The sequence below is a fragment of the Numenius arquata genome, chromosome 5, assembly GCF_964106895.1.
Source record: "Numenius arquata chromosome 5, bNumArq3.hap1.1, whole genome shotgun sequence".
NCBI classification, from domain to species: Eukaryota; Metazoa; Chordata; class Aves; order Charadriiformes; family Scolopacidae; genus Numenius; species Numenius arquata.
In genome coordinates, this window is record NC_133580.1 from 40,911,636 (window position 1) to 40,938,356 (window position 26,721).

Genomic DNA, 26,721 nt, shown 5'->3' on the forward strand with positions numbered 1-26,721 from the left:
CTGCATAGCCTGACTTAATTGTGCAATTAAGTGTGACAAAAATGAGCTAAAAGCTTCTTTGGTGCATGATTTTTAAACGGAACAGCTCTGCAGAGACCACCTCACTGAAATCTGTCTTCTGATGCATACATTTGTGTTATGAAGGTGTGCTTTTATGTTCTGTATATGTTCAAGAAGTTTTGATGGTGGTATCATAAAAACAATTTATTCTGTATAGATACAATATGTGTGATCTATAGCTATATATGTTTATATCTTATAGATATAAAACTTAAAATGTAAAGCGCTACATAAGTGTTTTACAGAACACAAGAAGTGTTCTCTTGCTAGAGAAGTGTGAGGATCAAGACGATGTTTCCACTAGTAATATTTCAAGCTATCAGTAAAATTATTCTTTTGTATTCTTTATACTTTACTTTTAACTAGAATTTCTGGGCTTTGGACAGGATCTACCTGTTTGTGGAGGCTTGGGTTACATTTCTGCATTTGCTGTTCTTGTTTACACTATATTCTTGACTTCAGAGAGCCCCTGTAAGGATTTCTTCCTTGGTCTTATAGAAATATGAGATACTTTGAAAATAACTTAAAATGCTCTGAATACACAGTAAACTCAGAACATGTCTGTTTGAAACATCTCTCTGGGTCAGTATCTGAATTTTCAGGTAGACCTGTGCAGACAACATATATTCATTCTGCTTGTGCATCCATAGCTTTCTGTGGAAGTCATGCAGCAGTATATTTAATAAAGCAAAGAACTGCTGCTGGTCTCATTTTTTTTTCTTTTTTTCTTTTTTTTATTCCCTTAAACTATTCCTGAAGGCGTATTACACCTTCTGACAGTCAGGTAGTTGCCAAAGTAGTGTTGGGATACTGTCAGTTCTGCACTGCAGTAAATCAGGAACCTGAATTCATATATTGTGTGGTGGATACATTTTCTATGGGGAATTTCATAGGCAATGTGTATCATTAAAACAAATACATTAAATGATTTGGCAGTTGGCTCTGTATAAGCAGCCACTGAATCAAGGCTTTTTAATAGTGTCGGTGATCAATATTACCGTCTGTTGGCTTTGCATAGCCAGTTCCACAATTCTATGTTATTGTACCTGATTTTGAGACTTCTTGGAATGAAAGCTAAAGTAAAGGGGTTATTTTGAGAGGGTTTGCACCTTCTTTACTGTAAATTTTTCACTAAAACCTATCATGTTTTTGTTTGAGAATAAAAGCTTTGATTTTGGAGGAATATTAGAAAGGTATGAGATTTGATAGCAGAATTGTCTGTCTTGGTTGACCTTGGAGTATTTTGGATGCAAGATCACTTTATTTTACTACTTCTGTCATTGTTTTCCTGATGATTTAGGAGGCTATAATTTTTTTGTTCTGAATTTCTCTTCTGATATCAAGGGCTAATTCACTGTACAAGTTTAATACTAAGACTTCAATGACAATAGGTCAATTAGCTTTCATATGTATATTTGCATAATGTATTTATTGAGTGCCTGTTTAATCAGCTGTCTTAGACTGGCACGTATTACTGACACTCTGCAATAATGTCTGAAGGCTGAATTTTCTGTGTTATTGTACTGATTTCATTTCAGAAGTGGAAAAGAATAAAAATAAATTAAGGACTCTAAAGGAAAACATACTTCTGATTATTTGTTTTCATAAATACTGAGGAATTGTTTCTTGTGGTTCATTCTTCTTTATTTCCCACTCTTGCTACAAGGAGGCAGGACTCCAGTTTTCATCTTGTGTCCATTAATAAAAGATAATTATGAACATCAGTTGAAATGTCCACTCTAAGATGCCTGTTTAGTGAAAAATCAAAGTTCTAAATTCTGAGTTATCAGTTTTATTACTGGATATATTTTAACTTTTTCTTATATTTAGGGTGAAGAATAAAAGTAACAATAAATGTAACTTTAATATGTTCATGACAAAAAGAAAAGAAATATTTGAAAGTTGTGTGTGGCTGATGCATTAATTACACAATGTATTCTACTTCTGTGTTAGGGATATACCTCTTAATGTCATCAAGAGCATCTAAAGTGTTCTGGCAGATGTCAGGTAACTGCTTAACTAGCTTATTAAGGAGGGTTATAGACAGTGCTGACAATGTGAGTAAACGGTTTTCTGATCATTCTGAGTGTTACAACAATACAGTGCTAGCAGGCAGGATCTTCAGGCAATGAGATGTCTACCTGAGAATCATTAAACTTAAAGACATGTTTGACATCCCAAGGCGCTTCAGGGCTAATGTCTAATTGTGGCAATGGTTATTCAATGAAACAATAAAGTACCTATAGCTTTCTGCATACAGAGGATAACCAAAATGAGCAAAGAGAAACAGACAGATTAATCTGCTGAAACAATATCCCATGGAGCATAAGCTTGCAGAGCAATGTTCTTTCTAATTTCTTCTTGTGTAGTGCTTAAATGCTTGAAAGAGGTCCCAGTTCTGACATGTCGAATTTTCATTGTTTCTGTTCCTCTCAAGTGGAGATCTGGGAGCATGAACAACGTCTGTTCTGAATTACTCTGTGTTTACTTTCTGAAATTTATTCAACTTTCAACAACATAGAGTATAATTTAATGAAAATGTAATCTGCTAGAAACATCTGGATTTGTAATATAAGTTCTTTTATCAAAGTTACAAATGTTATAGCTTGTAGGAATGGTACTATATCCAGTCTACATGTAAGTCTTGAATGAATCCTTTAGTGGTTGGAATTGTGATGATTTATGGAGAGAATAATTATAATTAGCTTTTTTCACAACCAAGAAATTGTTCTTGATGATTTCATGACCTTTTTATGAAGTAGCTTGGAAAATACATTTGAATTGGTAAGTAATTCTGGGTGCTGATGTTAAGGGTCCTTCCAGCATCTGGTGTTGCTGGACCATTCTGTCTAGTGTTGGAGGGAGAATGACACTTCTGTTGTTTAGGTCTCAGGATAGACAGATCTCCTGTAAAAGGAATAGTAAGCAATAATTAAATGGAAGCCATTTCCATGCTTATTTCCACTGAGACCTGCATACTGCTTAGCTTTTTTCAAGTGCTGTCTTAAAGGAGTTGGCTGAGAAACCAATGACCAGAAGGTGGTCAGAGCAGCAAAGACTTCTGTTTAGCATGTGCTTTCAAGTCCAGGTGCTGAATTTTGCACTGAAGTGATGTCTTATTTGACAGAATTAAAGCATGTCTGACAGCAGTCATCACAAAGACCTGCAAATTCTTACCATTGTACATATTTATTACGTTCATTATCTCAGTTGAACTAAATGCACACAAGTAAGGATGTGCTGAATATGATTCATTATTCCTGAGGTTTTAATAGTGCTACATCTCATCCTGATGGAGAATAAGAATTACATAGGTGGCTCTCATTAAAATGTAGCTATTTCTAAAGAAGTTTAAAGGTAAGTGATGCATCAGGACTTGTCAGGATAGAGGAAGATACTAGAGATGGTGTAGATATTTGGGATTTATTGTGTCTTTCATCGGGTTGACTTAAATATTTATTGTAGCTGAATATTTTGTAAGGGATTTCAGCATCTTATGTTATTAGGAAATCTGAAAGCTAAAATTGGAAGACCTGTGCTACTGTAGACAGATGCCTGATAGAATCAGTACATGTGGGACATATGTATTGAAACAAGGGTGGAGTTTTTGTGCATAATTTCATTCGTATGCTGTTAATATTGATTCAGATTTATAGTTACAAACCTGGTGTACAAGTGCTGCAGATTACTTTAAATCAAAACAAAATAATTATAATTATAAAATAAAACTTCAGTTTTAAATAGTGTATATGTAGCTAGTTGGGGGATCTCGGAGTAAAAAGCTGCCCCTTCTAGTGGAATAAATAGCTTCCAGCATGAAGAGTTTGATACAAGTGCTGAAGGCTTCGAGAGAGCCTGCAAACTTCCTGGATCTTGACAGTCTGCAGATTTATAAATGCTTCCTGATTTTTGAACTTTGAGTACCTCTGAGGTCTCAAAGAACAGTTATATACTAGAAAATGTGAAGATTTAAGTCTGAAAATACTATTTAACCTTATGAGGGGTGACAGGCTGGTGATATCATCATAGGCTATTGCATAATTATATAACTGAAGTTTCCAAACAGAACAGTTAGTGATAGCTATGAAGTTACTTTGCAAAGTTCTGTCTTCAGTTTTTTGTATAATTTCAAAGAGGAGAAGTGTGTCTGGCTACAGGTTGTAGTTGCGTAAAAGGTCTACATCCAGGAAGCTGGGGAGGGAAAGGCAATGGGAAAGCATTGCAATCCAGTCTCTGCATTTCTGTTTCTAGCTCCTGAATTCCCATAACTCAAGCTCTCTGGGAGATTAAATATTCCTCAGGAAATCCCCTGCTCTCAAAAGTGCTACAATACAAGAATCAAGATCTAAAGTAGTTTTATTTAAATTTGGTACAACCGACAGTGCAGATTATGAATAAAGTCAGCATATTGGTGGCTGTTTTGTTATTGGCTTCCAGTTTTGTGCAATCTTGAGGTTGCTGCTAGAACCGGAGTATTCTGAAAACTTTATCAGTAGGTAGCTTTATCATAGTAGTTATAAGAGAAAAACGTTAAATCTTGGTACCTGAGTCCTTTTTTTGTTGTCTTCACAGAATGCAAATCCTATCTTCTGCCAAAGATCTCTTGCTCCTCCTCTTATTCTTCAGATTTGGACTCTTTTTTCTGCGCTGTAGTCAAATGCTTTGAGTGCACGTAGACATATGGGGGTTGGTCTAATCCTTGTGTGCTGTAACAAAAGTTACAGTTATGGCGCGACTGGTGTCTTGAATCTGGCCATAGCCCTGCGGTTCTGTAAAGGATGGATGGAAGTTTGTGTCACCAAGGTTTCACTGGGGCTTTTGCTGGCTTTAATGTAGCTAGGACAGAATGACTGTATGTATTGATTTTGTTTTTCTGACTGCCCCTTAATGTGTGATTTCTGGGCTGACTTAGTTCTCATCTCTTCAGGATAAATTGCCTGTGTTATCTTTACTTTCTTGGTAATAAATCTTGTTTTCTCTAACTTGGGAAAGTGGATAGCTGTGCTGCATTTGGTAGACAATATAACTTTAACAGTCCTGAGATTCATCCAGACGAGTATCCAGAACAGTAGATGAGCTGGAAAAAACCAAAACCAAACCAAAACCAAAAAAAACCCCACCAAGCAAAAACCAGACAACCCAAAACCCCTCCAGAGAAGCTCCCACCAGTTTTGTGTATTTGAAGCAATGTACTTCATCACTTCAGGCCAAGAGGTAAAGTAATTTCTTGCCTGGAAAGATCAGTGAATGCCTGCTTGGAAATGTACATGTGCCAGTAACTCCTGATTTCAAGTATTTCCACTCCTGCTGTGCATGCAGCCTTGCAAGCCTGGAGGGAGGGTGGGGAGAGGAACTCAGAACGACGTAGAAGTGCTGTTTGCCTGAGTTGGGTGGGCTTGGCTTTCAGCCTGATCTCGATTCTTCACTGGGCTTCCAGTCTCCTAGTGTCTGACAGCTGCTGCTTCAGTGGTGGTGGTGATGATGGGCAGCAGTGGCACCCTTACAAAACTATTCATTGGAAAGATCTTACCTAAGCAAATGGCTTCCTTTCTGCATCAACTTGACTGACATGTGCTACTGGACCCTCCTCTTAACTCTCCCTTGGCCAAAAAACCCCTCTAAGGATGCTTTTGGGGGGAAGTCATCAGCATCTGTGCTGCTTTAGCTAATTCTGGATGAAGTGCTTATGTGGAGTTAATACTCTCCTGCAAACACAGTCAGGGATGTGTCCTGTCCACAAAAGAACCCTTTTAAGCAAAATTTGCTGTTATCTGTTTGACAGAAGAAATATCTTTAGGACGACAAATAACAGTTTCCAGATACCTCTGTGAGCTGCCAGTGGTAGGCAGTATTCTAGCAGTGAAAAAAACCTCCATAACTAAGCTTAGATTTATTCTCTTGAATTCAATTTTGATGTTTAAAAACAAAGTGTAAAATGTGATTGCAAAGAAAACCTTTCAAACATGAGTATTTTACATGGGGTAAAATGGAATTTGCATGGGTCCTCATGTGGCCTGAAGAAGTGCTTTTGTAGTTGGGTGTAGGCTTCTCCTGTAGTTCTTTCAGACTTTCATTACAGGCACAAAAGTCCTGAAGAATGCAAATGCATTGTTGATGAACAAATGTTAAGTGTAGTATAGGAAACATGGAAACTTGATTGAAAGCAACCTGATGTTTGGAATAGTATGGTGGGAAGCCCAGGATCCTTAAAATGAAAGAATTGCATGTGGGTTTTTTTGTAACCGTACTCTCTAGCAAAAGCTGGTTGCCAAATGCCTGCTTTGAGGCTTAATTCTAAACAACTGAAAGTGTAGCGAGTGTTGAGAAGTGCAGGAGTTAAATATATTTTCATATGAAAGGAGTAGATCAGTCTCATTTTTCTGTGGTTTTTTTTTTTGGAGGGAAGCATGTCTGTTCTGGAGGAAGGAATGTTATTTGCTGTACGTGTGAGGGTTTTTTTTCAGATGTTTTGTTCAAGGCTATATTAAGACAGTAGTAGTTGTAAAGATGAAGAGAATGAAAGCCCATTGGTGTTCTTCGCTCTTGAAGACTTCCTTGGAAATATATATGATGTTTTGGCCGGCAATGAAAGTTTAAAAGAATACATAGTATATTTTGGAGAAGATAACTTGAGTACAGATATGTTCTGTCACTATTGTGACACAGCAATATTGAAGATTTTTAAAATTTATTTAGATAATCAAGGAGTTGAGTTCAGTAGATATGCACGATGCCAGTACCTTTGAGCTTAGAAATTCTCAAACATGACTGTAAAAGTAAAGACAGTTATCAAAGTACACATAAAGAAAAAGGAAAATAAAGCAAATCAGACAGTATTCCTAAAGTTTGGTTTTATTTCTTTTTAGTCAGCACTTTCAGCTGTTAAACAGATGCTGCTTTTGATTATAGAAAAAGTGGATAAAGTATGATGTTTATGACAGATAGTGAGAAGGAGCAACAACTGTTGAAGAGCTAACTTGCAGAAAAAGTAGATAAACCTGTGAACGGGCAAGAAAAAAAGATTAAACTGAGTTGGATGATTAAGTGTGAGTGAAAAGTCATGCTGTGTGTGAACAAATAAGAAAAGCTTAAACCACTGCAGTTAAACGTATAATCATTATAGCTGTTTGTCAAGTGATTTAAAGGTAGGTTCAAAAGTAACGTTAAGAATTTGTATATTGAGCATATTGACTGGTGCATGTGAAAGCCAGTGGCTGCTTTTCTCTTTGGAGATAAAAGTCCTCTAATGAGAAAAGTTAACTAAAGCCCCTCACAAATAGGTGATTTGATGAAGGATTTAAAATAGTTCAGCAGCTCTTAAAGGAGGGAAATATAAGGTTGTATATTAGTAGATTTGTGAAAGTTAAAATATTTCTATTGCTTTAAATATTTTTTTTAAACTTTGCTTCAATTATTTTATCCTGGAAATTTGTTTCTGTAAAAGTATAAACAGATCTGGATTACTTTTGCTTTAGAGTTATAAAGCCTTTGACCCAAGATGAGGTTCTTATTTATCAGAGGATGCTTTTATGCTTCATTGAACTTTCAATTTTTAGGAAAAGGAAAAAAAGCCCCAAACCCTACAAAACTTCTTGTGTGATAACCTAATGCACTGTAATGCACATGAAAAAGTTATCATTGACATTCTAATACAGTTACTTCCCAGCAGTTTGGGAAATCACTCAGTCTATAGCCATTTCTGAAAAGGTCTGTTTTAAAAACTTTCAACTGTGCCAATTAGTGTGATTATTTGTATTTAGAATGGCATCTGTTAAAAAACAGAAACAACAAAAAACCCAAGAGCCTTGCAGTTCAGGAGCAATGCTGGTTGTATGCCTGCCAACTTAGGACTCATTCGGGGGCAAAAGTGTTTAAGGATGTGTGACGTGATGCATGTTTATGCTTTTGAGAATGATATTTTCATTTGAAGTGATGGTTTTCTTATTTGCCTTGGTTCTTTGTACTTATATACAATTTTTTTCTGGACTAACAAATTTGAGGGCAATATAGGTCCATCTGAGAAGCAAGCATGTGAAACACTTCAGAAAAGACAGCCTGGTACCCTTCAACTATGTAAATCAAAATGGTTTGTTGTTTTAGCTGTGACACTGTCGTTTTATTTTCTATTGTTTGTCAGTATAAAGAAGTATTTCCTGAAGACTTAGTTTTGAAGATGTTAAGATCCTCACTAGTGGGTGTGCGCGACCAGTCTGGCTTCATCAGTTAGGCCATAGGCTGGTAGAAAAGAAATACAGGCTGCATCACCTTAGTCAGTTCTTGTGTTCTTGGTCATAGATCATGTCTTCAATTTCCTCTGTTAATTTTTCATGTTTTTGATGTTTGTCCTTTGTCTCATGGTTATATTGCACAGTGCAAAATGGAAATGGAGCACATTTATTAGATTGGATGGTTTGCCGGTTTGCTCTCAGCTGTTTTACGCCAGCTCCCTCTCTCTCTTTCTAACTTGCATAATACAGTGAGTGCTGAGGAAATGGCACTCTTGTTTTGAGGGCCCCGCTGTGTAGGTACTTCTTAAATTGAAGTTCTTGAAAAGAAAAACACGCTGCTAACATGCATGTAGCCTACTCGGATTTAAGATTGGGTTTTAATACTATGCTGTCATCGTCATTAAAAGACGTGGGCTGTTCTTCCTTGAAGTTAGAACTAATTGTTACTAAAGACTTTGAGACATGTAATTTAAAAAAATGAAGGTGCTACAGATTAATTAAGTAATCTTCATCTCCTAGTGTCACTAGGGATGTGGTTTTCAGATAAGAGTGCTTGTGCAGTTCATAACGGCATACTGGAATCCAATTAGTGAGTTTCTTTGGAAGAAGTAGGAGTGGTAAAAACTGAAGTAAAGTACAGATATTCTCAGTGTTGACTGTCAAAATGGCACAAGATTTCTACTGCAGCTATTTCTAGTAACTTTAAGCTATTTTATTTTCCTGTCCAAACATTATTTGTACTTATCCAAGAAGAGTCTAAGCCTATGAAAAGGGTTTTGTATTACTCAGGGAGGAAGATCTGAATCTACACTAGAATGAACTGGGCCTGGATGATAAAGTCCTCATCCAGTTCCTCTATAGGATGAAGAGACAGGAAAAGAAACTCTTTGTCCCTTTGATTGTTGGGAAGTTATTCTTGTGCCAGGAAGAGTCTTGAAAGGGGCAGTGCGTAGTAGCAGCGGATGATGCAGATCTGATGTAGGTTTACCATTTGCAAATATATCCAGTGCTCTCTTACCTTGTGGGAAGGCAAATGCTGAAAGGCAAATTTCTGTCTTGAAGAAAGGGTGAAGGAGGAGATGGCTAGAATTGGGAAAGGAAGCCTTATTTATAGAGGGAAAGATGCTACAGTTCACTTCAGCAAGAGGAAAATAATGAATTCAATAGAGTACAATGCAATAGATTTACTGTATCTTGACTTTATATTAATGAGTTTCAATGATATTTCATTGGATTTGTGCTGTTACCAAAGGGGATAGATATTTGCTTTTTAAAAAGTGAAGTAAATGAAATGAGGCATTCTAATAATGTATATATTTTCAAGTGGAAATTAGAATAGTTTGATGGATTTTTTTTGTACATGATAGAACCATGGCTTTCTTCTATAATTTTGAGCATTTTGGCCTCTTTGATGTTCTTCATACTGCAAATTTGGTAGTGCTATGAGTAACTTAAATCAAGTGTCTTAAACTGTGTCCTCTTTTTTTTTTTTTTTTTTTTTTTTATTTATTCCAGCCCTGATGATATTGGTACCTGTTGGTATATCCTGCTGTCTGGTTCAGTCTTCATTAAAGAGTCTATGTTTCTTCCAAGGAGCAGGTATGTCAGCTATGAATGTATGGTATTCTGTATTTTAAACATAAATCCTGAGATGTAGAGAATTTTTAGAATTAAAAGGCAATGTTTTATGCTTATTGAAACAAAGTAGTACACACATAAACACACTTTTCCTGCCTTTACTAGCTGTGGTGATTGTTTTATGCCCATAGCTAGAATTGAAAATTCCATTGTTGTGGACAGTGTACAAATATACTGTGTCATGTAAGTGCTGTCAATTTAAAAATAAAACCACCAAAAACCTGACAAATGGAGTGAAGTAATGAGTAGTCTGTTCCTGTGAGTAATCAAAGTTTAAATCATAGGATGCACTAGAGCTTATGATGTTGTCCTGAGGCTTTACTTACCATGCACAAGTCTTCAGTGCATGTTTTAGCATATGCTTAGATCATGCTACTGCCAGTTTTGCTACTTCTGTTTAAGGCTGTAATTTGTGTAAGTGGATTTGCAATGAAGAGTGGTATTTCAAATGGAAAAAGATAAGTTTGAGTACGAGACGCTCCAAATTTATATTGCTACAGTAAAAGATTTAGTTATTTTGAGCTATGGAAAAACATGCAAATGACTGCAAGGATTTTAGACTAAGGTGGCTGAGCTTGATCATTTTAGTGGAAGCAGAGCAGAATCACTTTAAAATGCTGGTTGTATGCATATTCATTCAGACTACTATAAAAGGCTCCTTTGAAGTAAATACCATGTAATAAAATTTGTGAAAGCCATAATGAAAGAATGACCTGTCTCTGTATGGTATGATGGGAATGAAAGCACTCAAAACTTCCTTACAGTTTTAAACAGTAGGAAACTACTTCAGAACTAGTGTTGTTTGACATGAGCAATTAGATGTTCAAATCTGTGTTTCAGTGGGAGAGCAATGCTGGTCTTGGGACTTCTATTTGATTATGGTGGCGTGTTCTTGGTGTAAACAAGTGTCTTGCATCTGTAAGAGGACAGGGATTGCTGATAAAATGGTATATTTGATGTGCCTTCAAATGGTATATGCTAAAAGTGCAAAACTGGTTACTGTAAAAAGTAGCACAACAACAGATTATAGGATGCCTGCTGCTGGCAGATGGAAGAAAATTGTCCCGTATGTCATCCATGAAGAGGTAATGCCAGAAAAAAAGCTGGCAGAAAGTGCTACCTTTAGATGCTGGGAGAAGGGTTGTGTGATATCTGAATTAATGTAGGTTGGTTGTATATAGTCTGTGGCAAGAAACTTCTGTTCCTTTGAATTACAGCAATGCTTGTGCTTCAGGCATTTTTTGACACTTGATGAGAGGTGGGATTTAATAAGATAAACAATGAGCTTGAGATTCTTCCTGGCAGAATGAACAGAAAATTACAGGTCCTGTGACTCTAAGCAGAGCATTTAAAGGCTGTTCACCTGGAGAAATTCAGAAATGATATCTGGGACAGTGTCTGAGGTCTTGTGGGACTTGGCATCAGAAAAAGTTTCATAGTTGTGGATGGAGTCAAGTAGCTGCCAAAGCTGGTGTCATGGGAAGCAAATGCAAGAGAGACGATTTGTTAATTAACAAAGATAAGCCCATGAAAGCAAAATTAAGGAACTTTAATGATATGAGATGGAAAGTATTTCTGAAGAGCAAAACCAGTAATCCAAGTGAGAGGCTTTGTGCTCAGAAGCTATATTTATTAAAGGGAAGGTGAGGGCCTTATTTAAATTTAGGACAAGGCTAATCGGGATTTTTGCTTTGTAAATGAGTAAGCTGCAATATCTAGGCCTTGGGCTCATCCATGAATAAGGAACTTGGGAAAAGTGAGAGGGCACCCAGATTGAATATCTGATTTGGAATACTGGTGGATAATAAGCAATTTATTTATTTATTGAAGCAAAGGCTTGAGAAGAATACGAAGTTGTTCAGTTTTACTTATGCTGCCAGTGAATTCCTCACAAGGAAATAGCAATATACAGACTGGGTAGAAGAGACTGATTATCAGCAATACTAAAGCAAAATTTTACAGTGCTCTAGAAAAAAGAGAGCAAGACATCCTGAAAAGACTAACGTCAAGAAAGAACTGATAGGGTCGTATTTTGAAATCTAAAGAATAGTGTCAAAAGGGGGCAAAAAGGCAGTTATTGGGTAACTGTTTGCTTAAACTGAGTATTTATACGTACAAAGAGTAAGGATTTCAAGAGCCTTTTGAGCATTGCATAATTTGAGAGTCTTGATGTCTTATTGCCATTAAGATGAATTTGCTACGCTTTAGCAAATGGAGCATGGCCTGATGCATAATTGATGTCAGGTAATAGTAAGAGATCTAAACGTTGCCATGTGGAAATCGTCTAATTTTGATCGTGTTTGGCCAAAATATTGTCGTCTGAGTAAACTGATTCTAAATTCATATGTAGACTATTTTAGTGCTGTTTTTTTATTTTTTTTCCCAGTTTAATCCATTTATCTTTGCCCGACTAGAAAGCCAGTAGGAAATAATTTTGCAACATGTGAAGCTTGTGAGTAAGAGAGCAGGATGGAGCTGAGAAGTCTGTGTAGGAGCAGAAAGCAAAAAGTACGTTCCTCTCTCCAAATCTGAGTGACTCAGAAAATCCTCATTTCCCTAACTTTTCCCAGAGCTTGGAGTAGTCTATCTCTCCTATCCCCAAACATCCCACCATCCAAAACCCCTAATTTTTTTTTTTTTTCCTACCTAAAAATTATTCTCTCTTTTTTGACAGCCTGACCCATACACCTGCAGTAAATCCCTTTGCCCAGGTTCCCTGGGCTGCATCCAGAGGGACCTTGGGAGCTGCTGGTGCTGCTCAGCCTGTGGGCTTCCTCTTGCCCGTCCTCCTGGCTTTGTTGAGCTTGGCTTTGATTTGAAGAGCATTTGCTATTCTTTGGGTTTCACTCTTAAAATGTATGTCAGTACAAGCCAGGGTAAAAGTAGTACCTAGTTAGGATAATTCAGGTAGCTCTAGTGAATAAATCTGACTGCCATCTTGGAGGGTGTTTTCTCAAGTCTGTGCTGATGTAGAATTCCATCCTACTCCTGACTTTGTGGCTGTTGGCATGTGAGTCTGTAAGGAACAGGATGGAGTGCTATCATCAGATTTATAGCTGAAACTGGGAAGTACTTTAGTGCATTTGACTGCATATACTCAGCATATTATTTGCATTTCGGACCACTAGTAGCTAAATTAGTTGCATTAGGTGCAGGTATAGCTTCCTCAGACTGGTTGTTGGATAACACTGGAAATGCTCTTTTATTGTGTATTTTGTGTCAGGTAAACTTTTTGTTTCCCTTCCAAATCATTGTTTCCACATCTTTGATTGCTAGTGCTAGATACCATTTAAAATTCTTTGGGGAGAGGGAGTGATGAGTAGGTTTGGCAGACAGATAATGCATAGTTGGGGAAGAAGAATGTCTTAAAAAAAAAAAATTAAAAAACCAGAACCACCAAGCTGTCTAAAAGCATAAGAAATGGCCACCCCACTGCTTTCCCACTCAAACGAGAAACAAATAATAGTATAGCAGCCCAAAAATAAGCAACTTTGTAGTGTACTATATATGGTCAAATAGCTGCTAGTTGAAATAGTTTGAAATGAGTGGCATAGCTACCAATTTTGTCAAAGTTGTATAATGTACTGGGTGACTTGTAAAACTACTTGTAACTAGCTACTTGACAAGTCTTTAATTCAAAATGGAAAAAAAAAATGTTCAAGATGAAATATTGGAATACATGAAGTCCTACATTGAGTAACTTGCTTTGGAAACATCTAAACCATGTCTGTTTTGTGAAAATAGCATAAGTATAATTTTATTTCCCTACTGTAATATAGTTTAGCTTGTATTTGTTCAAATGCCAAGCTAGCAAATAGTGTTCATAAAATAAAGCTGGATTTTATTCAGTTAACTTATTACTTTGGGAAAATTTACAGTTCAGAGTTTTAAAGAATTTTGACCTGAATAATTAAAGCTGCCATTTTTTTAGTGACACAAAGTAAAGCTTAATCTGTTCTCCTATTTAATGTCTGTAAATTACAACAGTGAAGTTTATTCTGACAGCCTAATGTGAGGAAGATTCCCCCTCCCTCCCCCCGTATTTTACTATTAACAGTTTTCATACTTCTTTAACATATCAGGCACATACTACAGTCAAACTAAACGTTCCTTACTTCCCCCCTCCCACCACAGCCATCAAACTAGCAGAAATTAACACTTGGTCCCCTCACCATTTTCCCTGAGCATCTGCACACTGAAGCAGTTCACATGGTAGAATGAGGTTTATGTATGAAGTCCAGAAAATAAATGAGCAGAAAATACAACTCCGTGAAGGTTGTCCTGGCTCTCCTGTGTTTTCACGTGGTCAGTGACAGCAGTAATGTGACAGTCCCTCAAAATATCTTTTGGAATGGCCTCCAGCATCTCTAGGTCTGCTCTGTGCTCTCATCACATTTGCTCAGCTGTTTGGACTTCCCGTGTGGTTTTTGTTCCAGGACTTTGCTTCTAGTGTAAATTTTGCTGTGGTCTTTCGTCTTACTTGCCTTGGAGCTGCACTACAAAAACGTCTCCTACGTCTCCCACAGCTAACCTTGTGTTTGCCCGTGGCTTCTATGACTGGAGTATGCAACTAACTCTTAGCAGCAACAAAACAGAGAATTGCTGAGCAGTTTTTCTCAGACCAGTAGGCTCTGGTGCTTGGGGTTTTCTGTTATTCTCCTAGAATTCTTCCAAGACCATCTGGGTGGTGTGTGCTGTGCTGCTCGGGCATGCTGCGATGCCGACTTGCCCCGTGGAAACTTGACTTTGCTCATCTTTAACTACTCACTCATCTACGCTCTTTCCTTGTTGTAGCCTCTTCTTATCCTTCCTTGCTGCCACATCCAACCAGTTCTCCCCTCACCACTTCATATGGCGATGGAGAGCTGCTCTCCCTTTGCCAAGTTCACAAATTTTACAGACGAGAGCAATTATTTAAATTTTTTCCTCTAGCTAAAGATTAAGTTTTGAAGTTAAGAGTACCATCTGTTTTTTTTCTCTTCAAAATTAAAAGGGGAGTATCTATTTGAATATTGATGATTTAGTCCTCTGGTCTTCCCTCTACTAAAACAATATAAAAAATGGAATATCAAATTCTACTGGAGAGCAATTGAAGAAATTATGGGCTTGTTTTGAATGTGTTTGAAACAATAACAAAACTCAATTTGTGCAAAAAAGATTTGTCCTCGAGCAAATGTGTCCTGATTAGCTTAAGAAAGTAACCTCTCAGAAGAAAACTTGTTTGGGATTTTGGCAGGTTTTTTTATTTTGACAAATAAAGCATGTTAGTGTAATAGTGCTGGAGCAGAGATCTTGGCTATGTACGTGCATTTATAGAGCTTTATGTATCCTGAAAAATACTTCCAAATTTTTTTGATGCCTGGGACATGCTGCGTGGTGTGGTTTACATATATCTTAATTGATGATACATTTATATTTTGAGTAGAGAACTGTCTTTGAGCGATCTCTTTGGTGAATAAAACTACATTGATAGCTTTAATCACAACAATAAAATTCTTCTCTCAATATATGACCCTAGTAAATTTGCAACTTAGGGTTTATTAATAATGGCTATTGCTTGCTGAAACTCATGAGATAACAGAACAAAACTGGTGCTTTAACTGAGAGTGACCAACATACACAAATGTTTAAACCAAGATAAATTTTGAATTTGACTTAAAAAGGGGGTATTTTTTTTTGCCCTGAGCAGGAAACTGAGAGTTTTAGAGCAATGGATTTGAAGGAGGCTCAGTTGTACTTTTGGGAGCTGCTGGTTTAGTTATTTAAGCTGCAGAGGGAGCTGATTAAGAGCTGTGCTGAGCTTAGTGAGCTTTTCCATGTTTGAGTTTTGCTTATGGCTAAGGATTTACAGTGTTATGATGGAAACACAAAGACCATACATTGGATCTTTGTAAAGGAAAATAACTCCCCAGGTTATGGTTTCAAGTCCATTTAAGAAATTACTTGAAAATGTGTGCTTTGGATTTAGTTTGCCCTCAGAACTCTCACTCTTTAATATTAAACTTTATTTTTTTGCTGCTAGTTGCCGCTGCTAGATTTTCTCATGACCCGTTTGTTACTTCTTTATTTCTGCATCCAGTTAGCACTGTTCTGAAGCCATGCTCATGGCTATTTCTCAAGGCTGGTGGGAAGGTATAGAGCATGGTACTGCTGTGGCCTGACCCCCAGTGCCATCTGGTCTCCTATCTGGTTTGAAAGCCTTGGTTCAGCATTTCGGTCCATCAGCTGCAACTGAAGCATGAAGGAGGGTGATCATAATGGTTTAATCTAGGAAAGACTGAGATCATAAGATGAAGAAAGAAGTTGGAAGAAGTAGTGATGTCTGTCCATTTATGACTGAGTGTATGTCTACCATTAATTACTCACAATGGGTTTTAAATAGACGTTGAGAAAGCAATGCTAATTGCTTTGCACCATGTGCATCTGCCTAAAAGACTGTGTATGTCCTTTGGGATGGAGATGTTTACTGTTACCTGCAAGCACAAAATTAGACTATCACAGTGCATGTGACTGTGATTAGTTTTTGAGACTCAAACTCCTGGAGAAAATAAAAGCTTGCTTACAAGAGGGAACTTTTTATTGGGAGCGCCCGATCTGTCCATCTACTTTGAATCTGTTCATCTCCCGTTGGTATCATGGCCAGTGTTACCAGTGGTGCCCGGGGCTCACTGATGGGTGGCATTGCCTTCTTCCTTGCAAAGTGCTGGAGGAGCTGGATCTGCTGTGGGTTCTGTCCCTGAATCAGCTCCCTGAGGGTCGGCTAGCAGGGAGGAGGACATGCAGGGAGGGTTTCAAGCTCTGTGAACCTGGCTTCCTCACTTAGACACAGTCACTGTCAACTCCAGGTGTAGCTGAATTAGCTGAGCCATAAATTAATGGGGACTTGTCTTGTCATATCACCTGCTGTTACAGCAAAGCTCATGATGCAGAGCACGTGCTGCTTGAACCAGTAGTGTCATCTGAAACTGTCCTTACTATTTGCAGAAATTGGTGTACAGCTTTTTAAGTATGAATACTAAACATGTTTTTTACAGCTAAATGAGTTTGGTGTTATGTACATTTTTGCTTTATTCTCCCCGTCTCCTGTTCTGCTGAATAATTTAAGAGTTCATTGAGGTTTGAAATTGGTCATCTTCCAAGTGTGCTGCCAGTATCTGAGGTGTTGGGAAATAGAAGAGGACACAGTTCCTAAATGATGAGATTGGGTGGTGTCTGGCGTTGTTCCTGTCAAAACAATGATTTCAACACTACTGGAATTTTATTCTTGCCCAGCTGATAAAATGTTAGGGGACTTAATCTATTACGCTGGCATCTTTTGAAAATAAAAATAGAAATCTAGCGTAGTGGGGCTAGTGCTACCAGGCTTTCTTCCAAGTTTGTAATGAGGAGAAGGTAACAAGCAGAAAGTGTCAAATGACCTGAATAACTTCTAAGTGAGCCTGAATATTTCTGTTTCCTCTTAAGGCGTGGAAGGTTTTCAGGGATGGAAATGCTCTGTCCTTGGAGAGAAGCCAAGAAGCCCTCACAAGCTGACAAATGCAAGCCTTGTACTAGTTTTAGGCTTAAATCTTAGAGCTACAGACTTCTGTCTCTTTCCATATGAAAGACCTGATGATGGATTTGAGAGTCTGGATCACCTGTTGATGTTCAGGTGCATTGGTGGACTGTTCAAAACAACTTCATGCACTTTCTATAGAGAGACACCATTCAATGATGGTGTAGAGCTTGTAGATTCAAGAATTCCTTGTTCTGGTCCAGCTTCTCATTGTTTCACGCATGGTAATTGTAAGCTAAGTCAAGATGGCATTTCCTGCTACTGTTCCTTCAACAACAACAATGATTATAAAAATTTCAAACACTTGCTATATAGAGTAAGTATAATCAAAATTTTTCAGTGTGATAGGAGTATGGGATATAGCCATTGCTAAGAAAACCACAATATCTGGGGTGACATGGAGAGTAGAATTTTTCTGTGTAAGCATGAGTGTATCTTAAGGGAAGATTAAAATTAAGCAAGCAGAGAGGTTTAACAGACTAGATTTACAGGGGATAATCTTTTATCAGAAAGAAAGCAGAGGAAAGGAGAGAATCCTTGAAGGTAGCTGATAGAGGAAATACAATATATGATATCTATGAATGATACCAACTCTCACATCCAATTTTTTAAAATGTTAGAAAGTTGGGGTTAAAATTATGTCTATTTAGTGTTTGAAAAATGTGCTGAAATGGTGGGCTTTTTGTTTTTGCTGGGAATGTTTTAGAATGCTCTCTAGGATGGATGGGAAAAACATGCATTCCACTGAAAACTTTTTTTTTTTCCTGAAGATGCTGAAATATTCTCATTGTTGAAAAAATTTGGTGCTTCTTAGTTGATACGTGGTTTTTAAAACGTGCTGCAATGAAAACTGGCCTTGAAACAATATGATTTTTATTGCTGACTCTTCTCTTTATCTCATTTTGTGTCTCATTGGTTAGAGAGACCTTTCTAATCCCGGCATTAAGGTTTCTAATGGAGCATGTCACAATTTGAAGTAATTGAGAACAACATCTAATCAGTCTTGGAAACATTCATATTTGCTTTTGCTTTTATTGTTCTTGTGTACATTATAATTGTGTGATATTCATTTAATTTTAACAGTTCTCACTTATACTGGTACCTTCTTTGTAAAATTTCAGGCTTGATTTTTAATATTAAAAAGATGTTATCTGAAATGATAGTAAATTACTTGCATACAAATGGGGATGTGGAGAAAATTGAGAGGTCTTTGAGGAGTTATGGAAGGGAAATTCTCTACATATTAAAGTAAGTGGTTATTTTAAAGTTAGACCTGTTGTACCTGGATATTCACTACTGCTTACATTGCTAATTAAATATATATATCAGAGAAAAACAGTTGACTTGTCCTGCAATCTGTTCCATCTTATTTAAGGTTTCTTCTGATTCAATACAATAGTATTTAAGTTTTTAAGCTTTAGTACAAACCTGCAAAACATCACAAAAACTCAGTTACTTGAGAAAATGGCTTTATGAGATTCCTGCTGAGGGCAAAAGGAAAACCATGTTTGTTCTACATGCTCCCAGGATTTCTGGGCAAGTTTTATAAAGGTAATGAACTGAAAGTTATCTGGTCATTGCTTACCCCAAAATAACAACAAAATGAACTATGTACAAAAATAGCATGAAGAATACCAAAGAGGGAGAAGTTTACCCATGTGGAGAGAGGGTACGGAATGCATTGCAGAGCAAGAAGGTGACAAAGTCAGTCTAGGTATGATATGCTGGGGAAAAGACCATTTTCAGTAGAGCTGTGTTGGAACAACATTAACTAGACAGGGAAGTACATTTTAAATCCTGAAATTGGAGATGATTTATTACTGCTCAACAATTATATCTAAGAGAAGAATATAGAGAGTGGAAGATCACGCTCACCAAAATTCGTGTACTCTACAGAAAAGTCAAGAGGTACCTTAGAGTCCATCTTGTGCTTACAAGTGCAAGACTTAAAAGTCTTTTTTAATATATATATGTGTGTATATATTTATTTATTTAACAAAATGTCCAAGAAAGCTCTTGCGGGAAGTCCAATATAATTGTATTATGTGATGGCTGTCCCTGCATTTAGGTTTGGGGTATACGTGGGGAGGAGCCTTTTCGTTGCGTCATGTGGAACTCAGGTGATCTAAACTTCTATAGACTTATCTTTGGTGAAGGACAATCTTGATAAACTGAAGCAATAACTTTTACTTACTTGTGTATTTGCAGGACTGTAGAAAGATGGAAGGAATCAAAAGTATTGTTTTGATTATTAGCATGATTCTACTTCTATAATTCTTCTTCTAAATAGTGTTTTTAACAAAATGTTATTCTATGCTGTAGAAGGCTTAAAAATGTCTGAGAGTTTTCTTTCAGGTCATGCTAAAATTTTCAAATGTTTCTGAAAAATAAATCCAGGGACAACAGACATAGTATAACATGCTAAGTGAGGGATAATTTATTTTCAAATTATAATCTAAATAGCTGAAACAAAATTGCAGAATTACTTCACTGTTTTAGTTTGTTTATTCATTTACAGATATAGGGCACTCATTAGAAAGGTATCTGGAATACATCTGCACTGTACTAATAAGGTTTATGGAAACCAGTTACTGAGGTCATGTGTTTAGCCTTCCATGTGAATTAATAAGTGGGGGTGGAAAATGACAATATGTATGGTCTTATTTTACTACTAAAAACCTAGACGGCATGTCAAGTTATTAATTTTTTTTTTTTTTAGTTTTTTAAAAATATGATGATTTCTAATACCTTAATTATGAAAGTCTACAGTGGGACTTAAAAAAGCTTACTATATATTTTTCCAGGCAAAAAAACCTCTTCATTTAGGATCTAACATCTAAAGCCTTTGTATAAGGTTGGAAAAACACTCCTCTGTTTTAATGAATTTCATGAATGTTAATAAGCCAAACTGTATTCAGACAAGGTCTTGCCTCTTAAGTAATGTTTCCCTACTACTTCTCATTCTTTGAGACCATTATGTAGATCGTGTGATGTCACAGTAAGCTCCATGGCAACACAGACGTCATTAAGATTAAGCATAAGCAAAGCTGTCTTTATTCAAATCATTTCTTAATTATTTTTTTTAAATAATAAAAAAAAGTAGGTTAGGAAAAAAGCTTTCATCTTTGAATGTTTTCCAAGATAAAGTAATATGAGAACTTCTAATTTAAAAATAAAATCAGAATTTTTTTTTTTCCAAATAAACATCTCTTCTGTCAGCTGCTCTGATGAGCTACCGGCCTTCTAGCTTTCCGTACTAGAGATGCTCTGTAGATGAACTGCTGCAACAAGCTAAATTTTGTTGTTGCCGCTACTTCTGTGTTCCCATTTTGTTTATATATCTTGAACTTAAGAGGAAAATTTCATAAACAGATTTCTCTTATAGTATATATGAAAGAGTCATAAAGAACCCGCAGTGGAATTCTAGTCTGAAAAGTAATCACGATTACCTGCTGCTATAAAGGCCCTGAGCATCTACCCTCATTTGCAGTAAATTTGCAAACCAATTTGTTATTCTTTACAGCGTTTTTTTCGGATTGGGTTTTTAACTGTTTTTCAGCTTTAGTCTTAGGGTAACATTATAGCGACAAATTGGAAACTTTATGTTGCAAAAAAACCCAACAAAGTAAACTAGTCAAACTTGCTGCCATACTCAGTCTTGAAACTAGGTAAAATTTTAAAATTAACCACACTTTTCAAAACAGTAGTCTGTACTAAAAGAAAAACTGTGTGAAGATCATAAGGCATATGTTTCAGGGGTTGACTGAAGGGGCTTTCTCTGGGAGCAAACCTCCAGAATCTAGCTAATTTCAAATTATTCACTGTGGGTTTTCGGGAACTTCTTTTGAAGTGCTTTCAGTAGTCAGCTATAAATTGCCAGATTAATGCAACCTCTGATCTGGGTTGTATTTGCATAAGAAATAAAGAAATCCCTATGAGTATTACGTAGGTAAGGTACTATGGTCTGTCATCTGTAAAGATGCTAACTAAACGTGCTCAAAATACTGAATAAGTTGACTGAAGCTTTAAGCTGGAGTTCAAATTAACTTTCACACATTTTTAGCAGAAATTATTTAAAGCATTAATATACTATAAATGTCCTTATTGTGTAATTTTAGTGTCCTTCACGTGGACTGGTTAGCTGTCAGGCGTTCTCTGGCTTGCTGGTTTCTTTCCCCCCGCTACACCCCCCTGCTGCAGCACCCGGGTTATTGCCCTTGACGCCCTGATTCCTCTTCCCCCACAGGCAGTGGACCGTTTGGGTCCCAGGTCAAGCAACGAGCTGCAGTGATGTTTGAGGCTTTTATTTTTTATTTTTTTTTTAATTTTTTTTTTTCCCCTCTTGTGAAACACTCCCCCACCCCGCCGACCCCAGTATAATTAAGTGGCATGTACTTAGCTGTGATGTTGCAAGTGAGTCCCTTCCCTGACACATGAGCTGTTGTATCAGAGCCTGTAAACATCTAAGCTATCATATGACACTGGATAAGTCTAATCATCCTTATCCATGGTATGTAGTGAGCTCAAGTCTCCAGGATTTGCAAACAGTGACAGGTCTGCAAGTGCCTCTTCAACTCCTATTCCAGTTGCCAGCATTTCAGTTTTCCTTTCAACTCAAAAGCATCTCTGTAAAGCAGCTGTCTTGCTGAAAGAAGTGCTATAAATATGATAACATTGTGAGAATTAAAGAAGTTAAAGGAAAAAAAAAAGGTGAATCTACTGATTATTTTGATATGCAAATAACCACCACATTTTAATTAAAAATAGTATTTAACACGAGTCAAAGAGCAGCTTGGGGACTCACTCACATACTTGCTTACCTTTTCTAAAAGGCAGGCACTAATTCAAATAAGAATCAGAAAAGTCAGCCTATATTATACAATTCTATATATCAAATTGTCTGATAACGATCCTCTGTCTTTTAGTTGCGAAACCCCTTGCTTTCATAGTTTCCAGTGTGCAGCTTTAAGCGTGGGGAAACCCGCTGCTGCCTCCCCCCTTGCCCCCTCCCCAGCGGAGGGCTGTTCATGTTTGAGCTGCTCTGCATGCATGAAGGCCTCTGTCTTTCTTTTTTTCTGAGGGGTCAGAAAATGGCCACGCCAAATTTAGTTTTCGTCAGAACACTTAAGTGTTCCCCTAGGGATGGCTTGTTCATGTATACACACTTCTAAATTGGAACTTTTTTCATCCCTGGCAGGGGCGAGTCGGGTGGAGGAACAGTCTGGGTTTCACAGCATGTTCAGGGGAAACCCAGCTAAACCTAGCTTGGTTAGAATAAGACATTAAGAGGGAGTGACGTTTTTAATTCCAATCTGGGCATACCAAAATGAAACTTTTTTTTTTTTTTTAATAAAAAAAGATACAGGAGGAGGAGCTTGACTGAATCCTTTACTATCTCCCAAAGTGGCAGATAGAAAAGAGTCCCCATTTTTTTTCCATCTAGACATCTACTAAATACTGCTCTGTAATATTTCTTTCAGGAATTCTGTGTGACTGGCTTGCTTTAGAACTAAATCTAACACGTTTTGATGTCATTACAAGTTAAATGTTGATGATTTGCCAGAGACCGGACATTCTGCCCATGTTTCCTTTTGAATCATCAGGGAATAATTGCTGGGGTGACAGACAGAAGGTGCTGGCCATGGCTGAGGTCATGGTGCTGGTATGAGGGAGCAGCACCGTTCAGCACCTGCAGCAATTGATTCATCCAGAGGAACGGTGGCTCCTCTCTGCTCTGGGATTGAGAAGTGGAGGGCAGGGGGAAGATGGGAAACAGCAGAGGGCACGTGAACGTAAATAATGATGGTGTTAATAGCATTTGCGGGGAGGGGGTTTGTGGTGTTGCCCAAAAGCAAATGAAGACTCTGGCTTACATAATTTCAAATTCTAAATATGCTTAATGCAATACCTTTGTATTTCATTTTGGTAGTTTTCTGTGATTCTTCTAAATGGAGATGTCAACTGAAGCAATGTAATTTTCACAAAAAATGGTATTGGCTTTGTGTAACATAAGATCTCTTTTTATCATTAATATGTTAAAAGCTTGAGAAACTGAACTCAACTTATGTGTAGCCTTGTAGCTTACAGATTTAGTTAGGTGCAGTCTCAAAGAGAAAGGATTGGTTTCAGGAAAAGTGGGAAAGGAAAAATGTTTACTTGAATCTCCATGTATACTTAGATGTCCTGCATTGGCAAATGTTGCACAGCAGTGCAATAAGCCCATTGTACATCCCATTTGAAAACTTGAGAACAAAGAAAGTTTTTGAATATCTGATTTCTAGAGTTTTGGCATAAGTCATTGCAATACTTATGCATTATATTTCTACTTTTAATATATTGCAGATTTGTTTTTAGAAAGCAAAATTTATATGGAATTTATTTCCTGCATAAACTTACCATAGAATGTTCTAAGAACTTGAGAAACAAGAAAGTGTCTTACTTGTATTCTTCCTTGATTTAGAGCATGTCTAAATGGAATATGCTTTTTGACTTAGAGGAAACCCCAATTAAATACACTTTATTCTAAACCAGCAGCTTAATTCCAAATACTGTATTTACAAATACATAAAACTGTAACAGTATTTTGCACTTTAAAAATGTGCTGAAGAGTGTGCACCCTACAGCTGGCCATACTTTATGGAGCTTTCTTTGTGAGACTTAGATGTGGTCTTACTAAGGCTTGTAATTCATACATGAATTAATTATTACTTTAAGTTAATGCATGGTGAATAAATATCAAAAGAAATAAAGGTTAAGCTTATGTTATAAGGGAAAACTTACATTTTTGTATAGCCTTTTTGAAAGATAGTTGTCACTAGCGAAATTGGGTTTTCTGCGAGTGATCTTTGATCTTTAAGAGGAAGGAAGAAAAGGGATTCTCACTGGAAAACCTTTTCTTGGTGTTCGTCGTCAGTGCAGTTTTCTTCAGATTCCGCATCACTTTTTGATGAATGCGTTTACATTCCACTGCTGAGAAATAACTTTCCATTTGGGAGCTGGGCTGATGTGAAAACAGGAATGTGGAGGCCCCGGGCGAGGGGACAGGGCTGAATGCTGATAGGGAAACGTTCCCTCTTCAGTAGCTGCCGCCTTTCCTGCGAGCTTTGGGAAGAGCATCTGTGTGTGTGAGTACAAGTATGTTTGGGGACCTGGGGAAACGGATGGGTCACGTCTGGAGAAAACGGCTCTGTCCTCCAGCGTCATGATGATAATAGAAAGGATAGAACGAGTCACCTTCAATACCTGGAAGTTTTTGGCTGTCTCTATGCGTAAGTGCTTTTAGAAATTAATGTGTTGCTTGTATCCTTAGGTGTTTCGGTTAACGGAGGTACTTTGTTGTTTTGGTTTATTAGCCTAATAAATTTGAAGGGGAAGAAATGTAGGCAGTGGTCTTAAATTTTTTCTCATGTTGCTGTTTGTTAGCCACTGCACTAATTGTAGTTTTATAATTGTAAAGGGTTTTTTTTAATGAAGACTGAAAGTATAAACTTGGGAAACATGGAAGCCTTTAGCTTCCACTTAAAACTTGTCTCCTATTAACCAGCATGTTGTAAAACGTAGTACACCTGTTCTTTAACCAACTGTGTGTGTTTTGAATATGAGTTATAAGATGAGATATGTATGTAGTAAGGTACACTTTGGGAGAAGAGAACTGTCATCTACAGTCAGTGTAAACTCAATTTTAGAATGCATTAGAATGGAAACGAAGTTGTAAATTACTTATATGGATTACAATACCTGCTTTTAATACACACAGTGATAAAAATTTTGTCATTTTTTTTTAAGTACTAATGAATTTATTTGGAAATAATGCTATTGAATAGTCAAGCGGGAAATTAAACATTTTTGTCAATTGCTTCAGGGAATAGTATAGTTAGAGAGCAATTGTTTGTGGAGAATATTTAACCATATAAGAGTTTTTTTTTTTTTTTTTTTTATGATCCGCTTTCAAAATTGCTACTGTAAATTTGATTCCTGCAAATAAAATTGTTTTGTATATCTTTGGGTTTTTTAAAAGTAGATTTGTATTCACATCATGAATTCAGTAGGTTTAAGGGGACTAAAAGTAACTGTGATAGAAAAAGACCTCCAGAAGTGAAAATGCCTCTAGGACAGGTACTGAGGAGAGCATCTGTGAAGTTTAATACTCAGGGAACCTCAAATCAGAGCTTATGTGGTAGCAGGAAAAGAATAGTGTTGGAAAAACTGCTGCAAAGCAAGGTTCTTTGGGGAATTTAGGTGAGGCAGCAATATCCTAACCAGGCAGCCTTCTGGCAATCTAAATTACTGTTATAACCTCCATATCGCATATTGACAGCCACATTGCAATGTGAACAGAAATAAGAGAAATTCTTTACTGTGAGGGTGGTGAGACACTGGAACAGGTTGCCCAGGGAAGTTGTGGATGCTCAAACCCTGGAAGTATTTAAGGCCAGGCTGGATGGGGCTTTGAGTAACCTGCTCTAGTGGAGGTGTCCCTGCCCATGGCAGGGGGGTTGGAACTTTAAGGTCCCTTCCAACTCTAACCATTCTATGATTCTAACTGCCTGAGCTTCCTTTGGTGAAATTCTTTCATGCACATCACTGATTTAGAGAAAATAGTTGCAAAGCTGGGATTCTCTCAGGTGCATCACTGGCTTATTAGTTGCTATTTTAGGAGTTGAAATTAATAAGGCTTAGGTAGGAGAGAGGATGTTATCTTTACGTAATAAGACAGTTTTGATTGAAATTATTAAGCAATAATATGATACAACCAAATGTGAAGTGTACATTATGTAAAATTCTCTAGTGAGTTTTAAACACAAAAGTGTGGTTTAACCTTAAGCTCCCTAGTGAAGTCATATATCCACAAGCTTATTTCACACTGCAGTAAGGGAAGGAATAAATTTCTCAAATCCCTGGTCCATTGAAATTGGCTAATAGAGGCTCTTTACATTTTATTTTAGCTAGCCAGTGCTCATGTAGCTGTGATAAATCTGGATGGTCAAACTCGCTTTGTAGGGTAAGGCTGGTCTAGCATCACAATTTGATGAGTCTAACAGAAGTTACTAAAATAGAGCTGGTGTTATGAAGCTAGTCTGTCAACCCTTCCACTGAAACTATGTGCTGCTGCTGTTTCTTTGTGATATCTAGGATCACTCAAGCCAGCTTGCATGCCAGCTTGTGGTCCTTTGTGTGAAGCTCTTCTCCTGGTATTTTATAAAAGGCTTTACAGCTTGGGCTTTTTGATCAGCTCAGTAA

General features: G+C 37.2%; 1 protein-coding gene across 1 annotated transcript in view; it reads left to right on the forward strand.

Annotated features, from left to right (window-relative positions):
* Window positions 1-26,721, forward strand: part of RAPGEF2 (Rap guanine nucleotide exchange factor 2) — a 189,994-nt gene that overhangs the window by 68,317 nt on the left and 94,956 nt on the right. The window contains exon 4 of the mRNA XM_074147893.1: window positions 9,804-9,887. Within this exon, the coding sequence (XP_074003994.1) occupies window positions 9,804-9,887 (84 nt within the window). The remainder of the gene's footprint in view (window positions 1-9,803; window positions 9,888-26,721) is intronic.